The sequence below is a fragment of the Macrobrachium nipponense genome, chromosome 25, assembly GCF_015104395.2.
Source record: "Macrobrachium nipponense isolate FS-2020 chromosome 25, ASM1510439v2, whole genome shotgun sequence".
NCBI lineage: Eukaryota > Metazoa > Arthropoda > Malacostraca > Decapoda > Palaemonidae > Macrobrachium > Macrobrachium nipponense.
In genome coordinates this window covers 32,966,232-32,987,716 of record NC_087214.1, presented here as the reverse complement: position 1 = coordinate 32,987,716, position 21,485 = coordinate 32,966,232, and the positions used below count along the sequence as shown (strand labels likewise).

The 21,485-nt window shown below is 43.7% G+C and overlaps 1 protein-coding gene across 1 annotated transcript in view; it reads right to left on the bottom strand.

Annotated features, from left to right (window-relative positions):
- The window catches only part of LOC135199321 (charged multivesicular body protein 3-like), a 30,360-nt gene extending 8,875 nt beyond the window's left edge, over positions 1-21,485 (bottom strand). Inside the window, 1 exon segment of the mRNA XM_064227237.1 lies at positions 21,214-21,485. Within this exon segment, the coding sequence (XP_064083307.1) occupies positions 21,214-21,258 (45 nt within the window). The 5' untranslated portion in view covers positions 21,259-21,485.

The window sequence follows — 21,485 nt, the reverse complement described above, 5'->3', positions numbered from 1 at the left end:
AACCGTATATATCTGGCCAGGTAAGTATGCATAAAACTTTATTGTATCATGACAATAACATTTTTATGCATTCAACTTACCTGTCAGATATATACTTAGCTGATTGGCACCTTTGGCGAAGGGTAAGAGACAGCTAATTTACTGAATAGACAGGAAACAACATATGTTGTAGGTAATAAAACTAAAAAACCTTGATTCCTACCTGTGTTAGCGAAAGACTTCATGGCTACTGCCTAGGAGCCTGTATCGCTTCAAGAGCCTCAGCGAGGTAGTGACCTCATGCTAAGAGTTCTTGATGGTCTGTTACAGGGGTCTTACCCACTTACGCGACAGAACCTTAGGATCTTTGTCAATGGGGTCCTATCCACTTACATGACAAAACACCTTGCCTATTGGCATGATCATAGAGCACGACACTAATCCCGATCACCTGATCCTAATTGGGGTTAGTACTAAGATTGAAAGGAGTCATCCCCGAACATCCTTTCAAGCAACCCACAACTCAACAACAATATTACAAATAATCATTAAAAACATAAAACAAAATTAAGGATCAGCGTCTGCTCCATTTCCCAGCATAGTATCCGCTGATACATAAGGTCCAAAAGAAAAACACTTTTTCGTATGTTACTCTAACATCCTTTAAATAGTGGGATGCAAATACTGAATTGCACCTCCAATAAGTTGCTGCTAAAATGTTTCTCATGGACATATTCTTAGTGAAAGAAAGGGAAGTTGCCACAGCCCGGACTTCGTGAGCTTTTACTCTCAGCAGCTTTAAAGAGTTCTCTTGGCAGTTCCTGTGAGCTTCGGTAATCACATTTCTGACAAAGAACGCCAGTGCGTTCTTTGACATAGGTCTTTTGGGGTTTCTTACCGAACACCAAAGACTTTGTCGACATCCCTGAAGCTGTGTCTTCTTTTTTAAATAGAATTTTAAGGTCCTGACTGGGCAAAGGGACCGATCCAACTCTCTACCTACAAGAGAAGAGAGTCCCCTTGACTTCAAAACTTCTAGGCCCAAGGTTTAGAAGGGTTCTCATTCTTGCTAGGAATAGATCCTGGAAAGAAATAACAGCCGAGTCTTTTTTAAAACCCACCCGAGAGTCCAAAGCATGTAATTCACTGATCCTCTTAGCAGTTGCGAGGGCCAACAGGAATATGCATTTACTAGTAAGATCTCTGAATGAGATTTTATCTGGAGGTTCGAACCTGTCCGAAATCAAGAAGTTTTAGGACTACGTCAAGGTTCCAACTCGGGGGAATAGAGATCTCATTTAGTAGTCTCGAAAGACCTGATGAGATCATGAAGATCCTTATTATTTTCCAGATTCAGTCCTCTGTTTCTAAAAACAGCTGAGAGCATGCTCTTATATCCCTTGATAGTGGATACAGCCAATTTCGACTCTTCTCTTAAGAAGAGGAGAAAATCCGCGATTTCGGTCACAGAGGTATTGGAAGAGGACAGCTTCTTCGACCTACACCATCTACGGAAAACTTCCCACTTCGATTGGTAGACCCGCAAGGTAGAGGCTCTGCGGGCTCTAGCAATTGCAGTTGCCACTTTCTTTGAAAAGCCTCTCGCTCTGACCAGTCTTTCGATAGTTGAAAGGCAGTCAGGGAGAGACTTTGGATGTTTTTGTGGAACCTCTCGAAGTGGGGTTGTCTGAGCAGATCTGTCCTGTTTGGTAGAGATCTGGGGAAGGAAGTCCGACCGTCCATTCCAGTACTCTGTGAAACCAGTTTCGGGAAGGCCAGAAGGGAGCAATTAGAATTAGTCTTGTTCCCTCCGATGCCACAAACTTTCTTAGTACTTCCCCCAGCAATTTGAATGGGGGAAAGGCGTAGGCGTCTATGCCTGACCAATCCATGAGGAAAGCATCGATCGCCGTGGCTCTGGGATCTTCTTCCAGAGAGCAGAAGTCTATCTTCCTGGAGAGGAACGTGGCAAACAGGTCGATCTGGGGTCTTCCCCAGAGGGACCACATTTGTCTGCAGACTTCTGAGTGGAGCATCCACTCTGTCGGGAGTACCTGGTTCTTTCTTCTCAACCTGTCTGCCCTTAGGTTTTTTACCCCTTGAACAAACCTTGTCCGCAGAATTATGCCCCGTTCCTCTGTCCAGGTTAATAGATCTCTCGCTATTTCGTACAGTGAGAAAGAGTGAGTGCCCCCTTGATTCCAGATGTAAGCCAGAGCTGTGGTATTGTCGGAATTGACTTGAACTACCACTCCTCTGACTTCCGCTTCGAAGTATTCCAGGGCTAGATGAATCGCCAGGAGTTCCTTCGCATTAATGTGCAGTGTAGCCTGTTCTTTGGTCCAGGTACCCGCCACTTCCTTTGGACCCAGTGTTGCTCCCCAACCTGTTTCCGAGGCATCGGAAAACAACACTCGGTGAGGGTTCCGAATCAAGAGGGAAACCCCTTCGTTGTTTGTTAATGGGGTTAACCACCACTTCAGGTTGGATTTTATCCCCTGTTGAATGGGAAAACAGTCTGACAAGTCTCCTGTCTTTTGACTCCACATTTGTCTGAGATAAAACTGCAGAGGTCTGAGATTTAATCTCCCTAGGGAAATGAACTGCTCTAACGAGGAAAGGGTGCCCAGCAGACTGAGCCATTCCCTCGCCGAGGTCCGTTCTTTCCCTAGGAATTTCGAGATTTTTTCTAAGCCTCGAGCAATTCTCTCTTGTGATGGAAACGCTCGAAAACCCCGAGAATCCATCTGTATCCCCAGATAGACTATGTTCTGTTTGGGGATCAATTGTGATTTCTCGAGGTTCACGAGTAGTCCCAGAGATTTTGTCAAATCCAAAGTCTTCTCCAAGTCCTTCAAGCACTGAAGTTCCAATTTTGCTCTTATTAGCCAATCGTCTAGATAAAGGGATATATTTATCCCTTCTAGATGTAGCCATCTCGCAACATTCGTCATTAGTCTCGTGAACACTTGAGGGGCCGTAGACAGGCCGAAACATAGGGCTCTGAATTGGAATACTTTTCCCTGCATCATGAATCGGAGATATTTCTTCGATGATGGATGCAGGGGAACAAGAAAGTAAGCATCCTGTAGATCTAAGGAGACCATCCAATCTCCTGGACGAAGAGCCGCCAGAACCGATTTCGATGTTTCCATAGAGAACTTTGTGTTCTCTACAAATCGGTTCAATGCGCTCACATCCAGGACCGGTCTCCACCCTCCCGAGGATTTCGGAACCAGAAAAAGACGGTTGTAGAATCCCTCGGGATGCGGATTCCGAACCAATTCGATAGCCTCCTTTTGCAACATCTGTTCTATCAGTTGCAATTATGCTTCTTTCTTCAGGAAGGTCCCTGTATTGGCTGACAGTTCCCTCGGGATCGTTGTCAAGGGAGGCCTGTCTTGAAAAGGGGATCATATATCCCTTCGTCTACCACTGAAAGGGACCATCTTTCTGCCTCTCTCAGAGTCCATTCTTCGGAAAATTTCCGAAGTATGGCTCCTACCGGTGCTTGAAGGACTGTGTCTCATTTTGTTTTCTTGATAGGTCTGAATGAAGACCTACCTCTCTTCTGTATTCCTCTCTTCTTAAAGGAGGGTCTGGAAGAGGAGCTCCCTCGAAAGGGCTGTTGAGGAGTACGATTCTCTCTCTTTACAGGAACCGAAGTCCTTGATTTCTTTGCAGATTGGGCCAAGAGATCTTGCGTGGCCTTTTCTGTCAAAGAATGAGATATGTCCTTCACTAGTTGTGCAGGAAACAATTGGTCCGAAAGAGGAGCATAAAGAAGAGATGACCTCTGAATAGGAGTAACTGCTTTCGTCGAAAGGAACTAAATAAGACTCTCTTCTTCAGAATTCCAGTTCCAAAAGCGAGGCCACCTCTCCTGATCCATCTTGAACCGCTTTGTCCATGCAGGACAGTACACTATAAAGGACTTCTGGGCTAAGAGATTCATTCTCTTGAGTCTTCTTGGCCAACACCCCAAGGGACCAGTCTAAGAAGTTAAAAACTTCTAAGACATTACACAATCCCTTGAGGAGATGGTCCATCTCAGAAGTCCCCCATGTGATCTTTGCCGATGACAAGGCTTGTCTCCTTGAAGAATCCACCAGATTCGAAAAATCTGCTTCGGCAGTGGCAGGGAGAGCTAGACCCAGCGATTCGCCCGTCTCGTACCAGATTCACTTTTTCCTGGATAGTCTGGAAGGAGGGCAGGCAAAGACTGTCTTCCCCACCTTCTCCTTGGATTTAAACCAATTTCCTATGATCGGAGAGCCTGTATTCATGGAAATGGTTGGCTTTCATCCTTAATGAAAGATGATGACTTTCGAGACCTTAGTACTTGTAAACGACCTCGGAGAAGGAGGAGCGTAGGGCTTAAAGAGTCCCCAAACTCTTGAAGTAAGAGGGCTGCCAGCGTCTTGTAATCTGACAAGCCTGGAGCCGAGTGATCTTCCGAGTCCGAAACTTCTTCCAAATCCAATTCCATTTCCGAAGAGGATTGTTTATTTTCAATAGGAGACGGGTCTCTTGCAACATCTGCCCCACTCTCGCAAGAACGACGACCGCCTGTGCGGCAACTTGCGTCCCTACGAGAGATAGGTTGATCCTGCAACACGACCTTATCCTTCTCCTGACAAGAGCGACGGCCGCCTGTGCGGCACCTTTCTCTCCTATGTCAGAGAAGGATGTCCTCTCCTATCGCTTTCCACGGATGCCAACCCACCAATCCTGACAAGGGCTACGGCCGCTCCGCCTGTGCGGCACATAGAGTCCCTGTCAGGTAAAGGCTTATCCTTCCGAAAGCTAGACAAATCCTCCTGGCTTAACTGTCTTTTGGAAGAAGTCCGTACCTTCTGGCGCCTGGATGGCGCTTCTGGCTCATTGCGCTCGGTTGGCGCTTGTGGCTCATTGCGCCAGGTTGGCGCTCGTGGCTCCTTGCGCCAGACTGGCGCTTCTGGCGCATTTCGGCAGGGTGGCGCTTCTGGCGCATTGCGCCAGGCTGGCGCTTCTGGCGCATCTGGCGCATCTGACGCTTCTGGCTCATATGGAGCTTCTAGCGCATCTGGCGCATTTGGCGCATTGCGCCAGGTTGGCGCTTTTGGCGCATTCTTCATACTCATCCGAGTAGAATCCGCAACTTTTACGTTCGATTCTTCTTTCCTTCCCTTCGTTCTCTTTATCGGAAGGAAAGAGTCCTTTTTTCTGGGAGTCTCCTTCGTAAAAACTCCTACTAAAGCGGAGAGCTGCTCCTGTACGTTTAGTAGAATTTTCGCAGCAGCATTCTCTTTTTCCTTTCCTGTTTCAGGTGAAGGAGGTCTACAAGAGGAAGGGGACTCCGATTTGCGTTTAGGAATTAATTTGCCTTTCTTCCTTTCACATGGAGATCCATCGGAGAAAAGCTCAGGGCTTGAATTCAAAGTTGGAGCCTTCCAACTCCTTTTTAAGGGGCGTGACAGTTCATCAGAGCTCCAGCCCCTTACATTAGGTGAAGAATCTGAAGACGAAAAACACTGTTTTAGGATGCTTTTTCGGTAGCGATCCTTGGCAGTTCGGGTCGTCACAGAATCTGCCGAGGGGACGCCTGATCGGTGGGGATTCTCCATAACCTCCGTAAGGCTTTTGACATTCCTTCTCCTCTGGGCCTGTGAGCTTGGAAGAGGTCTAGGCCTGGGAGCGAGATGAAGCCGATCAGACGCACCCTCCACTGCACTAGGGACACTTAAACTCACTATCACTTGTGCTTACCTTGTAACGTTAGCATTTGACGTTCCATCCTTTGCAGTGCAGCTTTAAGATCTGCAATTTCCGTTGCTGGATTTGCAGTCTTAGTACAAGAGGAAGAAGATACAGGTTTTGGGTTAGGTGTTACGTAATTTAATTGACTCGTTAGAACGAGACCTACTTACGCTTCTGGAGGAAGCCTTCCTAGCCCTATCCATATCCAATTTCCTTAAATAGGAATTTAAATTCTTCCATTCTTCCTCATTCAAACCTACACATTCTTCACAGGTGTTAGATATTGAGCATTCATTCATTCTACACCCCTTACAAACTGTGTGAGGATCTACCAAAGCTTTCGGTAGCCTCACCATGCATCCCTCATTTACACACTGTCTTCTAACTGTAAAGCTAGAATCCGACATTATGAGAAAAATCCAAAAACCAAGTCCAAATAACAGTCCACGAAAGAGTATGCCAAACCAAAGATCCAATACGTCACCAAAATAACCGGCTTAGAAGATCAATAGCGATGAAAAAACAAGAAAATCAAATCAGGAGTAACAAAAACAATGTTGCTGACACGGCCGATAGAGAAAATCTGTCTTAGAAAACGGGAATGATTCCTATTCCTGCCACCAGCCGCGGGGCGGTAGATCACCTGACCTACCTGTAGAGTGTGCCGCGAAATTCGAATTTCTATCGGGGACGACGGAGTCTATAGCTAAGTATATATCTGACAGGTAAGTTGAATGCATAAAAATGTTATTGTTATTATACAATTAAGTTTGTTCATACTTACCTGGCAGATATATATATAGCTGTATTTTCTGACGTCCGACAGAAATTTCAAAACTCGCGGCACACGCAGTGGGCGGCCAGGTGGTAGTACCCATTCCCGCCGCTGGGAGGCGGATATCAGGAACCATTCCCATTTTCTATTCATATTTTTATTAATGCCTCTGTCTCCTGAGGGGAGGAGGGTGGGCACTTTAATTATATATATCTGCAGGTAAGTATGAACAAACTTAATTGTATAATAACAATAACATTTTGTTCATGCCACTTACTGACAGATATATATAGCTGAATCACACCTTCTTGGATGGTGGGAAGAGACAGAATAGGATTTTTTGGGAAACTTAAATTAAGTAGATGATATACATCTTGGTTCCTTACCTGTTTGCAAAGTAGACTATGTGATTACTGTCACGTAAGGCTGCTTTTGCTTAATCACAGAGTTGCCAGCCAGGTGGAGACCTCTGTAGTGCTGGTGCGCTCTGGATGATCTGTCAACGGGTGCGAGACCTCAGCGTGACAAGATCATCGAGGCCATACAAATGAGGGCAACGAAGCAACTGACCACCACCTGACCAACTATACACAAAAAAACCCCTTAAGACTAACTAAAGGATGGGAGATCTTCACATAAGACTCACCACAACCTAAAACAACAACAACCTAACTTAAACCTAACTAAGGAATAGGGAAAGAGCTACTTCCGGACCCAATACTGTGTCCGCAGGAAACGTATGGCCCCAGTGCATTACAATCGTCATAGATCGTTCTCACATCCCTTAGGTAATGTGAGGCGAAGACGGAGTTGCTCCTCCAAAAGGTGCAATCAAGGATGTCCTTGATTGACATGTTCTTTTGGAAGGGCAAGAGAGGTAGCGACGGCTCGTACTTCCCCTGCGCTTTTACTCGGAAGAGGCTCAAATCAGTCTTCTGGAAAGATGAATGAGCCTCCCGAATGGTGTCCCTTAGAAAGAAAGCCACAGCATTCTTCGATAAAGGTAACTCTGGCCTCTTCACAGAGCACCAGAGGTTACCTGAGGGACCTCTTACCTCTTTAGTTCTATGCACATAGAACTTGAGAGCCCTTACCGGGCAAAGGACTCTCTCTGGTTCTTGGCCCACCAGACTTGACATACCCTTGATCTCGAAAGTCTTCGGCCAAGGGTTCGAAGGATTTTCATTCTTCGCCAAGAAAGATGGGTTCAACGAGCAGACAGCATTGTCCCCTTTGAATCCCATTAACTTGCTAAACGCTTGAATTTCACTAACTCTCTTAGCCGTCGCAAGAGAAGTTAGGAAAAGAGCCTTCCTTGTCAGGTTTCGAAGAGACGCTGTCTGAAGCGGTTCGAAAGTGCTCGACATAAGGAATTTCAGGACTACATCCAGATTCCATGATGGAGGTCTCATTTGAGGAACCTTCGAGGTCTCGAAAGACTTCAAAAGGTCATGAATATCCTTGTTGTCAGACAGGTCTAGGCCTCTGTGCCTAAAAACCGCTGACAACATGCTTTTATATCCCTTGATGGTAGGGACCGCTAATTTCTGCACATTTCTGAGAAATAGCAGAAAATCAGCTATCTGGTTCACAGAGGTCGAGGAAGAGGAAACTCCCTCCTTTTTACACCATGCCCTGAAGGAAGCCCACTTCGATTGGTAAACAGCTCTTGTGGAAGCACGTCTCGCATGTGCGATTGCTCTCTCGCAGCTGCTTTCGAAAAACCTCTCGCTCTGGCCAACTTTTCGATAGTCTGAACGCAGTCAGACTCAGAGCGGAGAGGTTTTGGTGAAACCTTTCGAAGTGAGGCTGTTTGAGTAGATCTTTCCTCCAGGGCAATGTCCTTGGAAAGTCCTACAAGGAGACATGACCTCTGTGAACCATTCTCTCGCTGGCCACATCGGAGCGATCAGGGTTAACCTTGTCCCTTCCGAGGCCGCAAACTTCCTCATGACTTCCCCCAGAATCTTGAATGGTGGGAAGGCGTATAGGTCTAGGCCCGTCCAATTCCAAAGCAAAGCGTCTACCGCGATTGCTTCTGGATCCAGGACCGGGGAGCAGTAAAGAGGAAGTCTCTTGTTCCTTGACGTTGCGAATAAGTCGACCAAGTGGACGTCCCCCACAGCGTCCACAGGTCTCGACAAACGTCCTCGTGCAAGGTCCATTCCGTCGGAAGGACTTGGTCCCGACGACTGAGAAGGTCTGCCCTGACGTTTTGCACTCCTGCAATGAATCTCGTCAGGATCGTTACCTTTTTCCTTTTTGCCCACAGCAGAATCTCTCTCGCTAGGGAGTACAACGTTCTGGAGTGTGTACCTCCCTGGTTTTTTAAATAAGCGAGTGCTGTGGTATTGTCCGAGTTTATCTGAACAATCTTGTTCTCCAAACTCTTCTCGAAGAACTGCAGGGACAGAAATACTGCTGCAGTTCTTTGACATTATATGCCAGGCTACCTGTTCCCCTCTCCAGGAGCCTGACACTTCCTTCCCCCCTAGTGTTGCTCCCCATCCTGTGATGGAAGCGTCTGAAAACAACACTAGGTCGGGGCTCAAAAGACTTAGGGACACGCCCTCTTGAAGCTTCTGAGGGTCCAACCACCATCTTAGGTGGTTCTTGATTGGAATCGATATTCTCAATATTGCATTGAGATCGTCTTTGGCCTTCCACTCGTCTGCCAAGAAAATTGGAGAGGCCTGATGTGCAGTCTTCCCAAGGAAACAAACCTTTCTAGCGAGGAAATGGTCCCCAGCAGACTCATCCATTCCCTCGCCGAGCAAGTCTCTTTCCTTAGAAAGGCTGAGATCTTTTCTAAGCCTAGCCGCTGACGTTCCTGGACGGAAACGCTCGAAAATGCCACTGAATCCATCTGAATCCCCAGATACACGATGGACTGTGTTGGGGTCAGATGCGACTTTTCGAGGTTGACCAGAAGTCCCAGGGACTTCGCTAAGGCTAAAGTGAACTGCAAGTCCTTCAGACACTTCTCTCTCGACGACGCTCTGATCAGCCAGTCGTCGAGGTATAGGGAAAACTCTTATTCCCGAAGAGTGTAGCCACCTCGCTACGTTCTTCATCACCACTGTGAACACCATCGGAGCCGTGGTCAGTCCGAAGCACATAGCTCTGAACTGCCATACTTTGTTGTCTAAGACAAACCTTAGATACTTTCTTGAAAGAGGGTGGATCGGGATGTGAAAGTACGCGTCCTGCAAGTCTAAGGATACCATCCAGTCGCACGGTCTCAACGCTCCCAGAACAGAATGAGGCGTCTCCATCGTGAATTTGATCTTTTCCACGAAAAGATTGAGCCTGCTTACATCCAGAACTGGACGCCAACCTGACGACTGCTTTGGTACCAGGAAGATTCTGTTGTAAAAACCTGGAGACCCCAGGTCCGCGACTTGTTCCACCGCTCTTTTGTCGATCATCTGCTGAAGGAGATCGAACTAGACTTTCTTCTTTTCCCCTTGGTAGGATGGAGAAAGGTCTCTGGGAGTCGTAGAAAGAGGAGGAAGATCTAAAAAGGGGATCTTGTACCCCTGCTCCACGATCTTGAGGGACCAAGAGTCCGTGTCTCTCTCTCTCTCCACGCTCCCGCAAAATACTTCAGTCTGGCTCCGACTGGTGTCTGAAGGACATGCTTTTCATTTGGAAGGCTTTGGCTTAAAGGAAGCTCTTCCTTGTGAAAACCCTCTCCCTCGAGGAGCTGCTCTCGAGGGGGGAGCCCCACGAAAGGGCTTTACTTTCTTCGGCGGACGAACTGCAGCCGAAGAGGTCGAAGGTACGGCTGACCGTCTTGTAGACTGGGCCAAAAGGTCCTGAGTTGCTTTCTCTTGTAAGCTGTTCGTCAGGTCCTTTACCAAAGTCTGGGGGAAGAGATGGCTCGAAAGAGGCGAAAACAACAAATCCGCTTTCTGAGCTGGCGTCACCGAACGAGCTGTGAAGTTGCACAGCAAAGCTCTCTTTTTTAATAAAGCTGTTCCAAAGTGAGATACGAGCTCCTCCGAACCATCCCTGACAGCTTTGTCCATACATGCTAACACGCTGGACAGCTCCCCCAGACTAAGAGATTCTGGGCTTCTCGCTTGCATATCCAGAACTCCCAAACACCAGTCAAGGAAGTTGAAGACTTCCAGCGTCCTGAGCAAACCTTTCAAATGATGGTCAGTCTCCGACGCGGGCCAAGTTACCTTAGCAGAGGGTAAAAGCGACCTCCTCTGTAAGTCCACAAGGCTGGAGAAATCTCCCTGAGCCGAAGAAGGGATACGAACTCCCACTTCATCTTTGGTTCTATACCAAATGCCCCCTTTTCCACTAAGTCTAGTTGGAGGCAAGGCGAAGGTCGTCTTGCCTTGGTCTCTCCTTCTTATCATCCAATCCTGGAGCTTTTTAAAAGCACGTTTCGTTGATAGAGAAGTTTTCATCTCTACAAACTCCGGGATTTTACCAGTTTTCGATGAAGAAAACTGTGAAGGAGGAGTCTTGGGAGCTGCGGGCTGAAATTTGTCCTCAAAAGAAGAACGCAAGAGTCGTACGAGGACTTTATAGTCCGAGATAGAAGGGGCTGTAGCAGGTTCCTCTTCACCCGATTCAGCCGAACTACCTAGTTCTCCTTCTTCTCTAAACGGAAGAGGAGACCGTCTGTCAGGAGAAGGCGTCCTAATGGCGGGTCTTGGCATGATCAAAGGACCCCTATCCTTGCTAGATGCAGCCTTATTTCGGCTGTCTTCTTTATGACGCTTACTGCTCGTTGAAGGTAGAGCGTCCTGAGGAGGACGAGCGTCCTCAGCGCCTTCCGCAGCAGTCTCACCTGCCCGAGAAGCGTCCTTACATTTCTTCGCTGGCATACGTGCCTGAGCGCGTAAAATAGCGTCTGGGGGTAAGACTTCTTGATCAGAATCCCCAAAAACGTCTTGAAAGGAGGCCTGAACGTCCTGGCGAGCTTCCTGCCAAGCGTCCTGTCTAGCGTCCTGGAGAGCGTCCTGCCGAGCGTCCTGTGTAGCGTCCTGGCGAGCGTCCTGACGAACGTCCTGCCTAGCATCCTGCCAAGCGTCCTGACGAACGTCCTGCCTAGCGTCCTGCCAAGCGTCCTGACGAGCGTCTTGACAAGCGTCCTGACGAGCGTCTTGCCGAACGTCCTGCCGAACGTCCTCGTACAGAGCGTCTTCCTCAAAAGCGTCCTGACGTAACGTCCTTCTAGCGGACGGACGAGATCGGCAAATCGCCGAAGGAGAAGCGATCGGCGAACGAGACGAAGTAGGAGAAGGCGAAGGAGACTGCTTAGTCCTCTTGACAGGCAGTCTAAGGTCCTTCCTCCGCTTAGGCTCGACTGCTGCTGGGCGAGTCCTCTGAGCCATAAGTGAGGATAGCTGGTCCTGAAGGGACAAAAGAATGTTCTTCGTCGGGGAAGAATGAGCAGAGGAAGCAGGACTGATCCTGTGAGAAGACGAGGGGCGAGGGGACGCCTCCTTCCTTCTCACAGGTACAGCTACCTGTTTCTCAGGTATACGCGCCTGTGCACGCAACCTAGCGTCCTCATCGGAGGAGATCCTACCTCTCTTCTGAGGCGGAAAGACATCATAAGCGTCTTCCGACGAAAGCGGCGAAAGAGGACGTGAAGCGTCCTCCGCAAGAAACGTCCTTTTTAACGGACGAGAGTCTCTCCGAGCGCTCCACCCCTTGCGCGGGGAGGACGCTTCGGAGGACGAGAGAAGCACTCTTTCAGGACGCGCGCTCGTGCACCGGTCCTTGCAGCCTGGGTCCTTGCTACAGGGTCTGCCGAAGGGACGCCAGATCGGTGGGAAGCCCCCGTAACCCTCTTGCGGCTTTCGACATACCTCCTCCCTGGGTCTTGGGAGTCTGATAGAGGTCTAGGCCTAGAGGCATTATGGGGCCGATCTGACGCCCCCTCCACAACACTGGGGGCACGATCACACCACTTGCACCGAGCCAGTTTCTAAGGCTTTCACCTTGGTCTCCAGAGTGCGAAGAGACTCCAAAATCATAGAGAGAGCATTCGCTTCTCCCGACACAGAATCAGAGCCCGAAGGCAACACAGGTTTAGGGGTTGTAAACACTACAGGTGTTAGTGCAGGAGAGATGTTAGTCTTACCTTTGGAAGAACCACTCCTTGAGGAAGACCTCCTGATCCTATCGCGCTCCAATTTAAGGCGATAGGACTCATATACTCTCCATTCATCATCAGTCAATTTCTCACATTCATTGCACCGATGATCAAGCAAACAATTAAGCCCCCTACAACTCATACATACTGTGTGGGGGTCTACCGATGCTTTCGGTAGCCTCACCTTACAATCAGCCCTCACACACACTCTGAAACTCACAACACTTGATCCAGACATATCTTATAGAGAAAAGTCAATCCAAAATCAAAAAACGGTCCACTATCGCGCATGCCAATTCAACAATCCAATTCAATACCAAAAAATCAATCAGATACTTAAAAGCGAGTCAATTTCCAAAAAATCCTGAGCAGAGGTCTGTAAACAGATGTTACCGACCGGCGACAGAAAAAAATATGAATAGAAAATGGGAATGGTTCCTGATAATCCGCCTCCCGCGGCGGGAATGGGTACTACCACCTGGCGCCCACTGCGTGTGCCGCGAGTTTTTGAAATTTCTGTCGGACGTCAGAAAATACAGCTATATATATATCTGTCAGGTAAGTGGCATGAACAAACAAAGAGTTTGGCAGAAGTAAATTCTCTAAGAGGTTTAATTCATGATGCATATTAGTCTTTTATAATTCATCCACATAATTTACAAACATGATATTTATACACAGGCCAAGTTGTTACTTGGGTGGGGACAACATTGCAGATCTGCAGCATTCATGTACAAATGGAGATCAATCAAGCTCCCACTAAACTTCACAAGATCTTCAGGTGCCTCCTTGTTCTCTGACCTCATGAAGTATGTATTCACTTCAAAAGGCATTAAAAAAGATGTTAACAACTGCATAAGCTCATTCACACAGGTTCCTAAAGTGTTTGAAAAAGGATATGGCAACTAAAGGCCCAGCTCCATCAAGCATTATTCAGAGGAACAAAACAGTGTTATGGACAGCATTAAAGGCAAAAGGCTACCAAGTGATGGGAGAGTAAAAGGATACCACTAATTAAATCAACGTTTTCCCCTCTTCCTGTGTACTTACATGCATGAAGATTACTATGATGCCTGTTCACAGACTTCATTCTTTAGGCATTTCCCCAGGACCTTTCTAGGACAGATGAAACTAGCCCAACTAGGGTTGAAAATGGCTGAAAAAACCATCATCTCATGAGTCTCATCACCGTTCTGATCGTTTGGTTTAATGACAATTAAGGGGACATATAGAACTAATTAAGTTACTGGAACGTGTGACTCTGACAAGTACTACTCCATGCACCATGCTGTCTGTCACTACTGGAAGGAGCAAGGGCTAGGAGAAGTGTCCAGTACCGAAGTAAGATCCTTATCAAACACCTCGATCCTCATTTAACCCAATCTCTAACATTCATGTCATCAACAAGAAGTCTACTTCTTTGACTGGGTAGATAAGAGGAAACAATTAAATTTACTGATCTTATATACCCTAAGCTAAATGGAAATTATAGAAACTTTACTCTTACCCTGTTTGTTAAGAGTTAACTGCATGAGGTATGGCTCTTATCAATCCAAGTAAATCATGGTAGACAAAACTAATAATGCTTTCAATAACTAACGCTACCCTACTGACACTTGAAAACCTTTATCTCAGAGAGAATACTGATATTTGACCACACTGTTATAAAGCAGTGTGAATTGTGTGAGTAATATACAGCTACTACATATACATACGTATACACATCCCAATTATGCACAGTAATTACTGAAACTCACAGGCATCCTCCAAAACCACTGCCAATCTTGCCCATCAATACCACTATATATATATACTCTACATTTGGAGGCATATATCCAGTTCTTAAAGTTTTCTACTACTAACTGTATCTATTGATATCAAAAAGACATATATTAAAAATACATTGCATTTTTTGCTGATATACAATCCAAAACAATGAGGAGCTATCTGTAACAGAAACATCTGAAAAGGAGGCATAAAAATATAGGGGGAAACACCGCCTTAGGTCCATCGTCATTGGGTGGATCGGCCTTATTCATTCTATATTTAATTGGTGAAACAAGAATACAATGACATCTTTAAGCATACCAATCAAAAGATTGAAGTTTCGTCAACATAATGTGACATATGAAAGCACCATATGAACTAAAATAAGCATGTGAGGTCTTCGTAAAACATGTTTTCAAGACAGTTTTTAAATCCAATATGGCGTCGACCGACTGAGTGCCTTTCGTAACCGGCACGGCTCTCACATCCTTCCCAGCACTCATTTAAACAATACAGGCAGTCCCCAGGTTACGACAGGGGTTCCATTCTTGAGATGTGTCGTAAGCCAAAAATCGTTGTAAGCCGGAACATTATCAAAAATCCTAAGAAAACCTTACAAAATTTTAATGCTTTGGGTGCATTGAAAACTATGTAAACTGCATTCTTATGGCATTTTTCATCAAAAAAACATTCAAATATTGATTATTTTGCATTTTTGGTGTCATATTTCATCTGCCAGATCAGCGTTGTAGGCGTCGTAACCCTGGAACATGCGTCGTAACCATGGAAATGTCTGATGAATATAATTGAAAAGTGTCGTAACCTCGGAACATCGTAAGCCGAGACCGTCGTAACCCGGGGACTGACTGTATTAGCGTATATATGTAACGTTTATTGATCTTACTCAAGATTGCCTATAGGGGAAACAACCGAGTGGACTAGCTGATCCAGTCTTGCCCACTTGTTGATCCACCCTCCGAAAAAGTACTTTAACACGTCCTGACACCGAAGATGGACACCAGTCATGAGTCATCGGTGGTGGGAGCAACACCTCGAGACCTCTACTCTCTTTTCGAAGCAAGCAAAAGTACTTTTTCGGAGGGTGGATTAATAAGCGGGCAAGACTGGATCAGCTAGTCCACTCGGTTGTTTCCCTATTAGTGAAAGTATGAAACTTCTTACTCCTGGGGTATGGTTTGAACTGAAATTCATTTTTACCTTGTAATCGGTGGTTTTATCCTTACATATTTTGGTCTTAATTCACCCCATATTGCACTTCAACTACGTTGCTGTTCCTGGTTCCTAAGCACTCACTCCACAAACACAGTTGCGGGCAGCACACGACTACACTGTTTATGAAGTGCAAAGCTTTATTCCCTTAATTGTTTACCTTACTCATTATTTAGATTAACTTTACTTTGTTACTTCAAAATGTTTAATTCATGTCTATTATCCCATTTTTGCAACCAAATTAGCCCCAAAACATTACAGATATTTCTGAAGTAGATACGAGCAGATGACAGCAAAATTTCATCATTGCCAATTTGGTGGAGCTTCACACATACACCAATGTATTTACAAACTGTTTGAATTCTAGTTGTCATAGTAATGCAATAATGATAAAATTGCTCTAATATGTATGTATACTAAAAATAGATACGCTAATTTCACTTCTTGTTTCCCCGGTTTTGTGTAAGTCTTGTACCCAGTTTGGAGGGTAAACACTTACCAATTGGCAATACTGATAAACAATAGAAGAGCACGAACAATGCCATTGATATTGTTCACAGCAAAAACTGTTGATATATGCATCAGGAATCTAGTTACTTTTTCAACAACGAATATTTTCAAATTAACCCTCTTACGCCGATTGGACGTATTAAACGTCGAGTCAAAATGTCTCCCGTATGCCGATTGGACGTATCATACGTCGGCTCAAAAACGTTTTTTTAAAAATTCGCGGAAAAATACTTATAGGCCTACCAGCCGAAAACTTTTGTATCACGCGCCCAGGGGGATGCTGGGAGTTCACGGATCAAGGCGTTGTTTTGTTTACAATCGCTACGCAGGCGCGCAAGCGCGAATTTCTTTCTTACCGCACTAAAAAGTATCAGTGACACATCTCGGAAATTATTTCGTCACTTTGACATAATTATTGCACCATTTTAAATTATCCTTTACATGAAGTATTATATATGAAAATGTGCGCAATTTCATGCACAATACAACTAAAAAATACTCATGATTGTAGCTTTTATCAGTTTTGAAATATTTTCATATAAATAACGATAAGTGCAAAAATTTCAACCTTCGGTCAACTTTGACTCTACAGAAATGGTCAGAAACGCAATTGTAAGCTAAAATTCTTATATTATATAATATTCAATCATTGCCTTCATTTTGCAACAAATTGGACGTCTCTAGCACAATATTTCGATTTATGGTGAATTTATGAAAAAACTTTTTCCTTACGTTCGTGCGATAACTCTTCCGATAAATTTTTTCGTGCGATTGTCCTAATGTTTGCACCCTTTTAAATTTGCCGTTACATAAAGTTTTATATATGGAAATGTGCGCAATTTCATGCACAATACAACAAAAAACAACCCATGGTTGTAGCTTTTATCAGTTTTGAAATATTTTCATATAAATAACGTTAAGTGCAAAAATTTCAACTTTCGGTCAACTTTGACTCTACCGAAATGGTCGAAAACGCAATTGTAAGCTAAAACTCTTATATTCTAGTAATATTCAATCATTTACCTTAATTTTGCAACGACTTGGAAGTCTCTAGCACAATATTTCGATTTATGGTGAATTTATGAAAAAAAAAACATTACGTTCGCGCGGTAACTCTTCCGAAAAAATCAGAATTTTTTTGTGCGATTGTCTAAATGTTTGCACCATTTAAAATTAGCTGTTACATAAAGTTTTATATATGAAAATGTGCGCAATTTCATGTAGAATACAACTAAAAATGATTGAAGGTTGTAGCTTTTCTCTTTTTTCGAAATATTTGCATATAAATCACGATAAATAGAAAAAAAACCACGTTCGGTCAAATTTGACTCTACCGAAATAGTTGAAAAACGCAATTGTAAGCTAAAACTCTTACGGCCTAGTAATATTCCGTCAGTTTCTTCATTTTGAAACAAATTTGAAGTCTCTAAAACAATATTGTGATTTATGGTGAATTTTTGAAAAAATATATTTACTTCACTCCGCGTGCCCGATTCGCCAGGGCCGCAAGTCTCCGAAATACGTACAATGGCATTGTCCTAATATTTGCTCTTTTTCATATTAGCCTTTTTATAGAGTTTCATATATCAAAATGTGCGCAAATTCATGAAGAATACAATAAAAAATAGTTGAAGGTTGTAGCTTTTTCCATCTTCGAAATATGTGCATATAAAGAAATATATATATTAAAATTTCGACATTCGGTCAAATTTAACTCGTCCGAAATGGTCGAAATCTGCAATTCTAATCTAAAACTCTTACAGTATCGTAATATTCAATCATTTGTCTTAATTTTGAAACAAATTGGAAGTCTCTACAACATTATTTAGAATTACGGTGAATTTTTGAAAATAACATTTTTTTACGTCCGCTCGTTACGAATTCGTACATCATTTTGTGATAATATTTTTCCGGTGTTGCTTTTATTGTTTTACTATGTATTATATATCAAAAGGATTGCAATTTAGTGTACAATACAACGAAAAAAAAAGTAACTCGTTAGCTTTGACCGTTTTTTGCACAGCGTGATTTGAATACAATTATCTATGATTTTTTTTTTTTTCGCTACCATATATCGCATTATTTACATATGATAATGATATTTTTTTTTCATTTCTGATGATTGCATACTAAACTTCAGGCAATGAAAAAAAATGAGCCAAAAATGAACTCTTAATCTTCAAAACTAAGCGCGCTGTGATTTTTTTGAAAAAATTATTTTTTCCGGTTCCGCGCTCACTCCAAACTGGCGCCGGCATACAGGAGAGGTTTTGATTTTTAGGGCTTTGGCGTAAGAGGGTTAATAATCATGAATATGTAAAAAATTTATGCAATTCATGACCTTATACTGCTGTTTAACTATTTATTTAAATAATTATCTAGTGCAGGCTTCTTCTTCTTTCTACCAAAAAAGTATCAATTTCCTTGGATCCCAGACGGGTGTCATCATTGTCGACGATTGTTGTGAAGAAAGTGCCCCAGCATCTATGGGTAAAAGTGGTGTGCAGATTTAGCACATGGAATGGAAAGTTTATTGACACAAGTGACTCCGCAAACATCGAGGTGGAGTCAATCTTCTACATTTTTGGTGTTATAAGTGAAAATTTTGATAGCGTCATGGAGGTATGTTTGCACTGCACATGTCTAGACTTTCATTGACCTCTGTTTGATCTTAAAATATGACCTTAATTTCTAACTTTGGAGAAAATACTTACTTCAAAAGGATAGTAGAGGTCTCAAGCTGTTGCTCTCACCACCGATGACACGTGACTGGTGCCCATCTCAGGTGTCAGGACGTGTTAAAGTACTTTTTTGGAGGGCGGATCCACACCCACTGAAAACTGGATCAGCTAGTCCAGTCGGTTGATTCCCTTATAGTTAGGTAGGGTGCCCAGACGTCCTCGGTTTCCGGGGACAGACCCCGTTTTCAGTGACCTGTCCCTGGAAATGTATATTCACCTGTAACCCTAAGTACATCACCTCAACAACTGGTAGGTCAGTGGAAACGGAACTAAGGGAAAAAACCGACTGGACTAGCTGATCCAGTTTTCAGTGGGTGTGGATCCACCCTCCGAAAAAGTACTTTAAAACACGTTCTGACACCGGAGATGGGCACCAGTCACATGTCATCGGTGGTGAGAGCAACAGCTGACACCTCTACTATCCTTTCGAAGTATTTTCTCCAAAGTTAGAAATTATGGTCATATTTTAAGATCAAACAGAGTTCAATGAAAGTCTAGCCATGCGCAGTGCAAACATACCTCCATGACGCTTTCAAAATTTTTACTTATAACACCAAAAATTTAGATGATTGACGCCATCTCGATGTTTGCGGAGTCACTTGTGTCAATAAACTTTCCATTCCATGTGCTAAATCCGCACACCACTTTCACCCATAGAAGCTGGGGCACTTTCTTCACAACAATCGTCGACAATGACGAAACCCGTCTGGGATCCAAGGAAATTGATGCTTTTTCGGTAGAAAGAAGAAGTGTGCGCTAGATAATTATTTAAATAAATCGTTATACAGCAGTATAAGGTCATGAATTGCATAATTTTTTTACATATTCATGATTATTAATTTAAAAATATTCATTGTTGAAAAAGTAACTAGATTCCTGACTCAAATATCAACAGTTTTGCTGTGAACAGTACCTATGGAATTGTTTGTGCTCTTCTACTGTTTATCAGTGTTGCCAATTGGTATGTGTTTACCTCCAAACTGGGTCCAAAGACTTACACAAAACCGGGGAAATAAGTGAAATTAGCCATATTAGAGCAATTTTATCATTATTGCATTACTATGACAACTAGAATTCATGGAAACAGTTTGTAAATGCATCAGCATATGTGTGAAGCTCCACTAAATTGGTAACAATGAAATTTTGCTGTTGCTTGCTTGGATCTTCTTTAGAAATATACCTGTATTTTTGGGGGTTAATTTTGTTGCAAAAAAAGGATGATAGACATGAATTAAAATAAACATTTTGAAGTAACAAAGTAAACTTAAACTAAATAATGAATAAGGTAAACAATTAAGGGAATAAAGCTTTGCACCTCATAAACAGTGTAGTCGTATGGTGCCTGCAACTGTGTTTATGGAGTGAGTGCTTGGGAACCAGGAACAGCAACGTAGTTGAAGTGCAATTTGGAGTGAATTAAGACCAAAATGTGTATAAACACAATCAAATAAGCACTGTGGAGTTTCAGTTGTGATGGCATTAAGGATAAAACCACCGATTACAGGGTATAAATGAATTTCAGTTCAAAACATGGCCCCAGGAATAAGAAGTTTCATACTTTCATTAATAAAGACAACAAAATGTTATTTTATTGTGCTGATTACAACTGCAATCTTGAGTAAGATCAATAAACGTTACATAGGTAGGCTATATTTGCTAACTTGTTCAAATGAGCGCTGGGAAGGACGTGAGAGCCATGCCGGTTAAGAAAGGCACCTCAGTCAGTCGACGCCATATTGGATTTCAAAACTGCCTTGAAAACATATTTGACAATGACCTCACATGGTTATTTTAGTTTGTATGGGGCTTTCATAGGAATATCACAGTATGTTGATGAAACTTCAATCTTTTGAATGGTATGCTTAAAGATTTCATTGTATTCTTGTTTCACCGATTAAATATAGAGTGATTAAGGCTGATCCACCCGATGACGATGGATACAAGGCGGTGTTTCCCCCTATTGTGCTATTTCCTCTTATTGATGACATTTGGAACGCGAAATACACGCGTAAATAAGCAACAAATAAACACCGAATGTAGCCGTTTACGTTATCCTTAAAGTTTAAGTTATCCCCGACTAACCTAATGTAGGGCAGGGTTTGCACAAGGTAGCTGAACAGACATAGCTAGGCCCCCTTGCCATGCCTATAGTGGAGGGTCTCTCCCCATATGAAAAAATTATAAAAATTACAATAATTTAATTGGAAATAAACGAGTAGACGTCACCTCTATCCCCAACAGCCCCGACCAAGGGAGGACCAGCCCTCCTGGGGCCAAGAGGGAGCGAAAGCCCTCGGTGGCCAGATACTGCCGTGAAATGGACTGAAAACCCTTCGAAGTCGCCATACCTGATCCTTGGGGCTTTTGGAGGGCGACTTGGAGAACAATCCCATGATGACAACTGTGACGAAGACGACTGACGAACGTTGGGTGTGAATTACTTTTCCGTCGCCCAATTCTTATGAGTCAACTTGCCCGTCCGTTTCCGCGGAGCTCCAGATAAATGTATATTTATGTGCAATTTCATTTCTGTATACTACTAATCTCGTCAAAATATCTTAAAATGATATTATATCCCATTTTAAATAACACACGGCACATATAATTTTCAAAAGGCGTC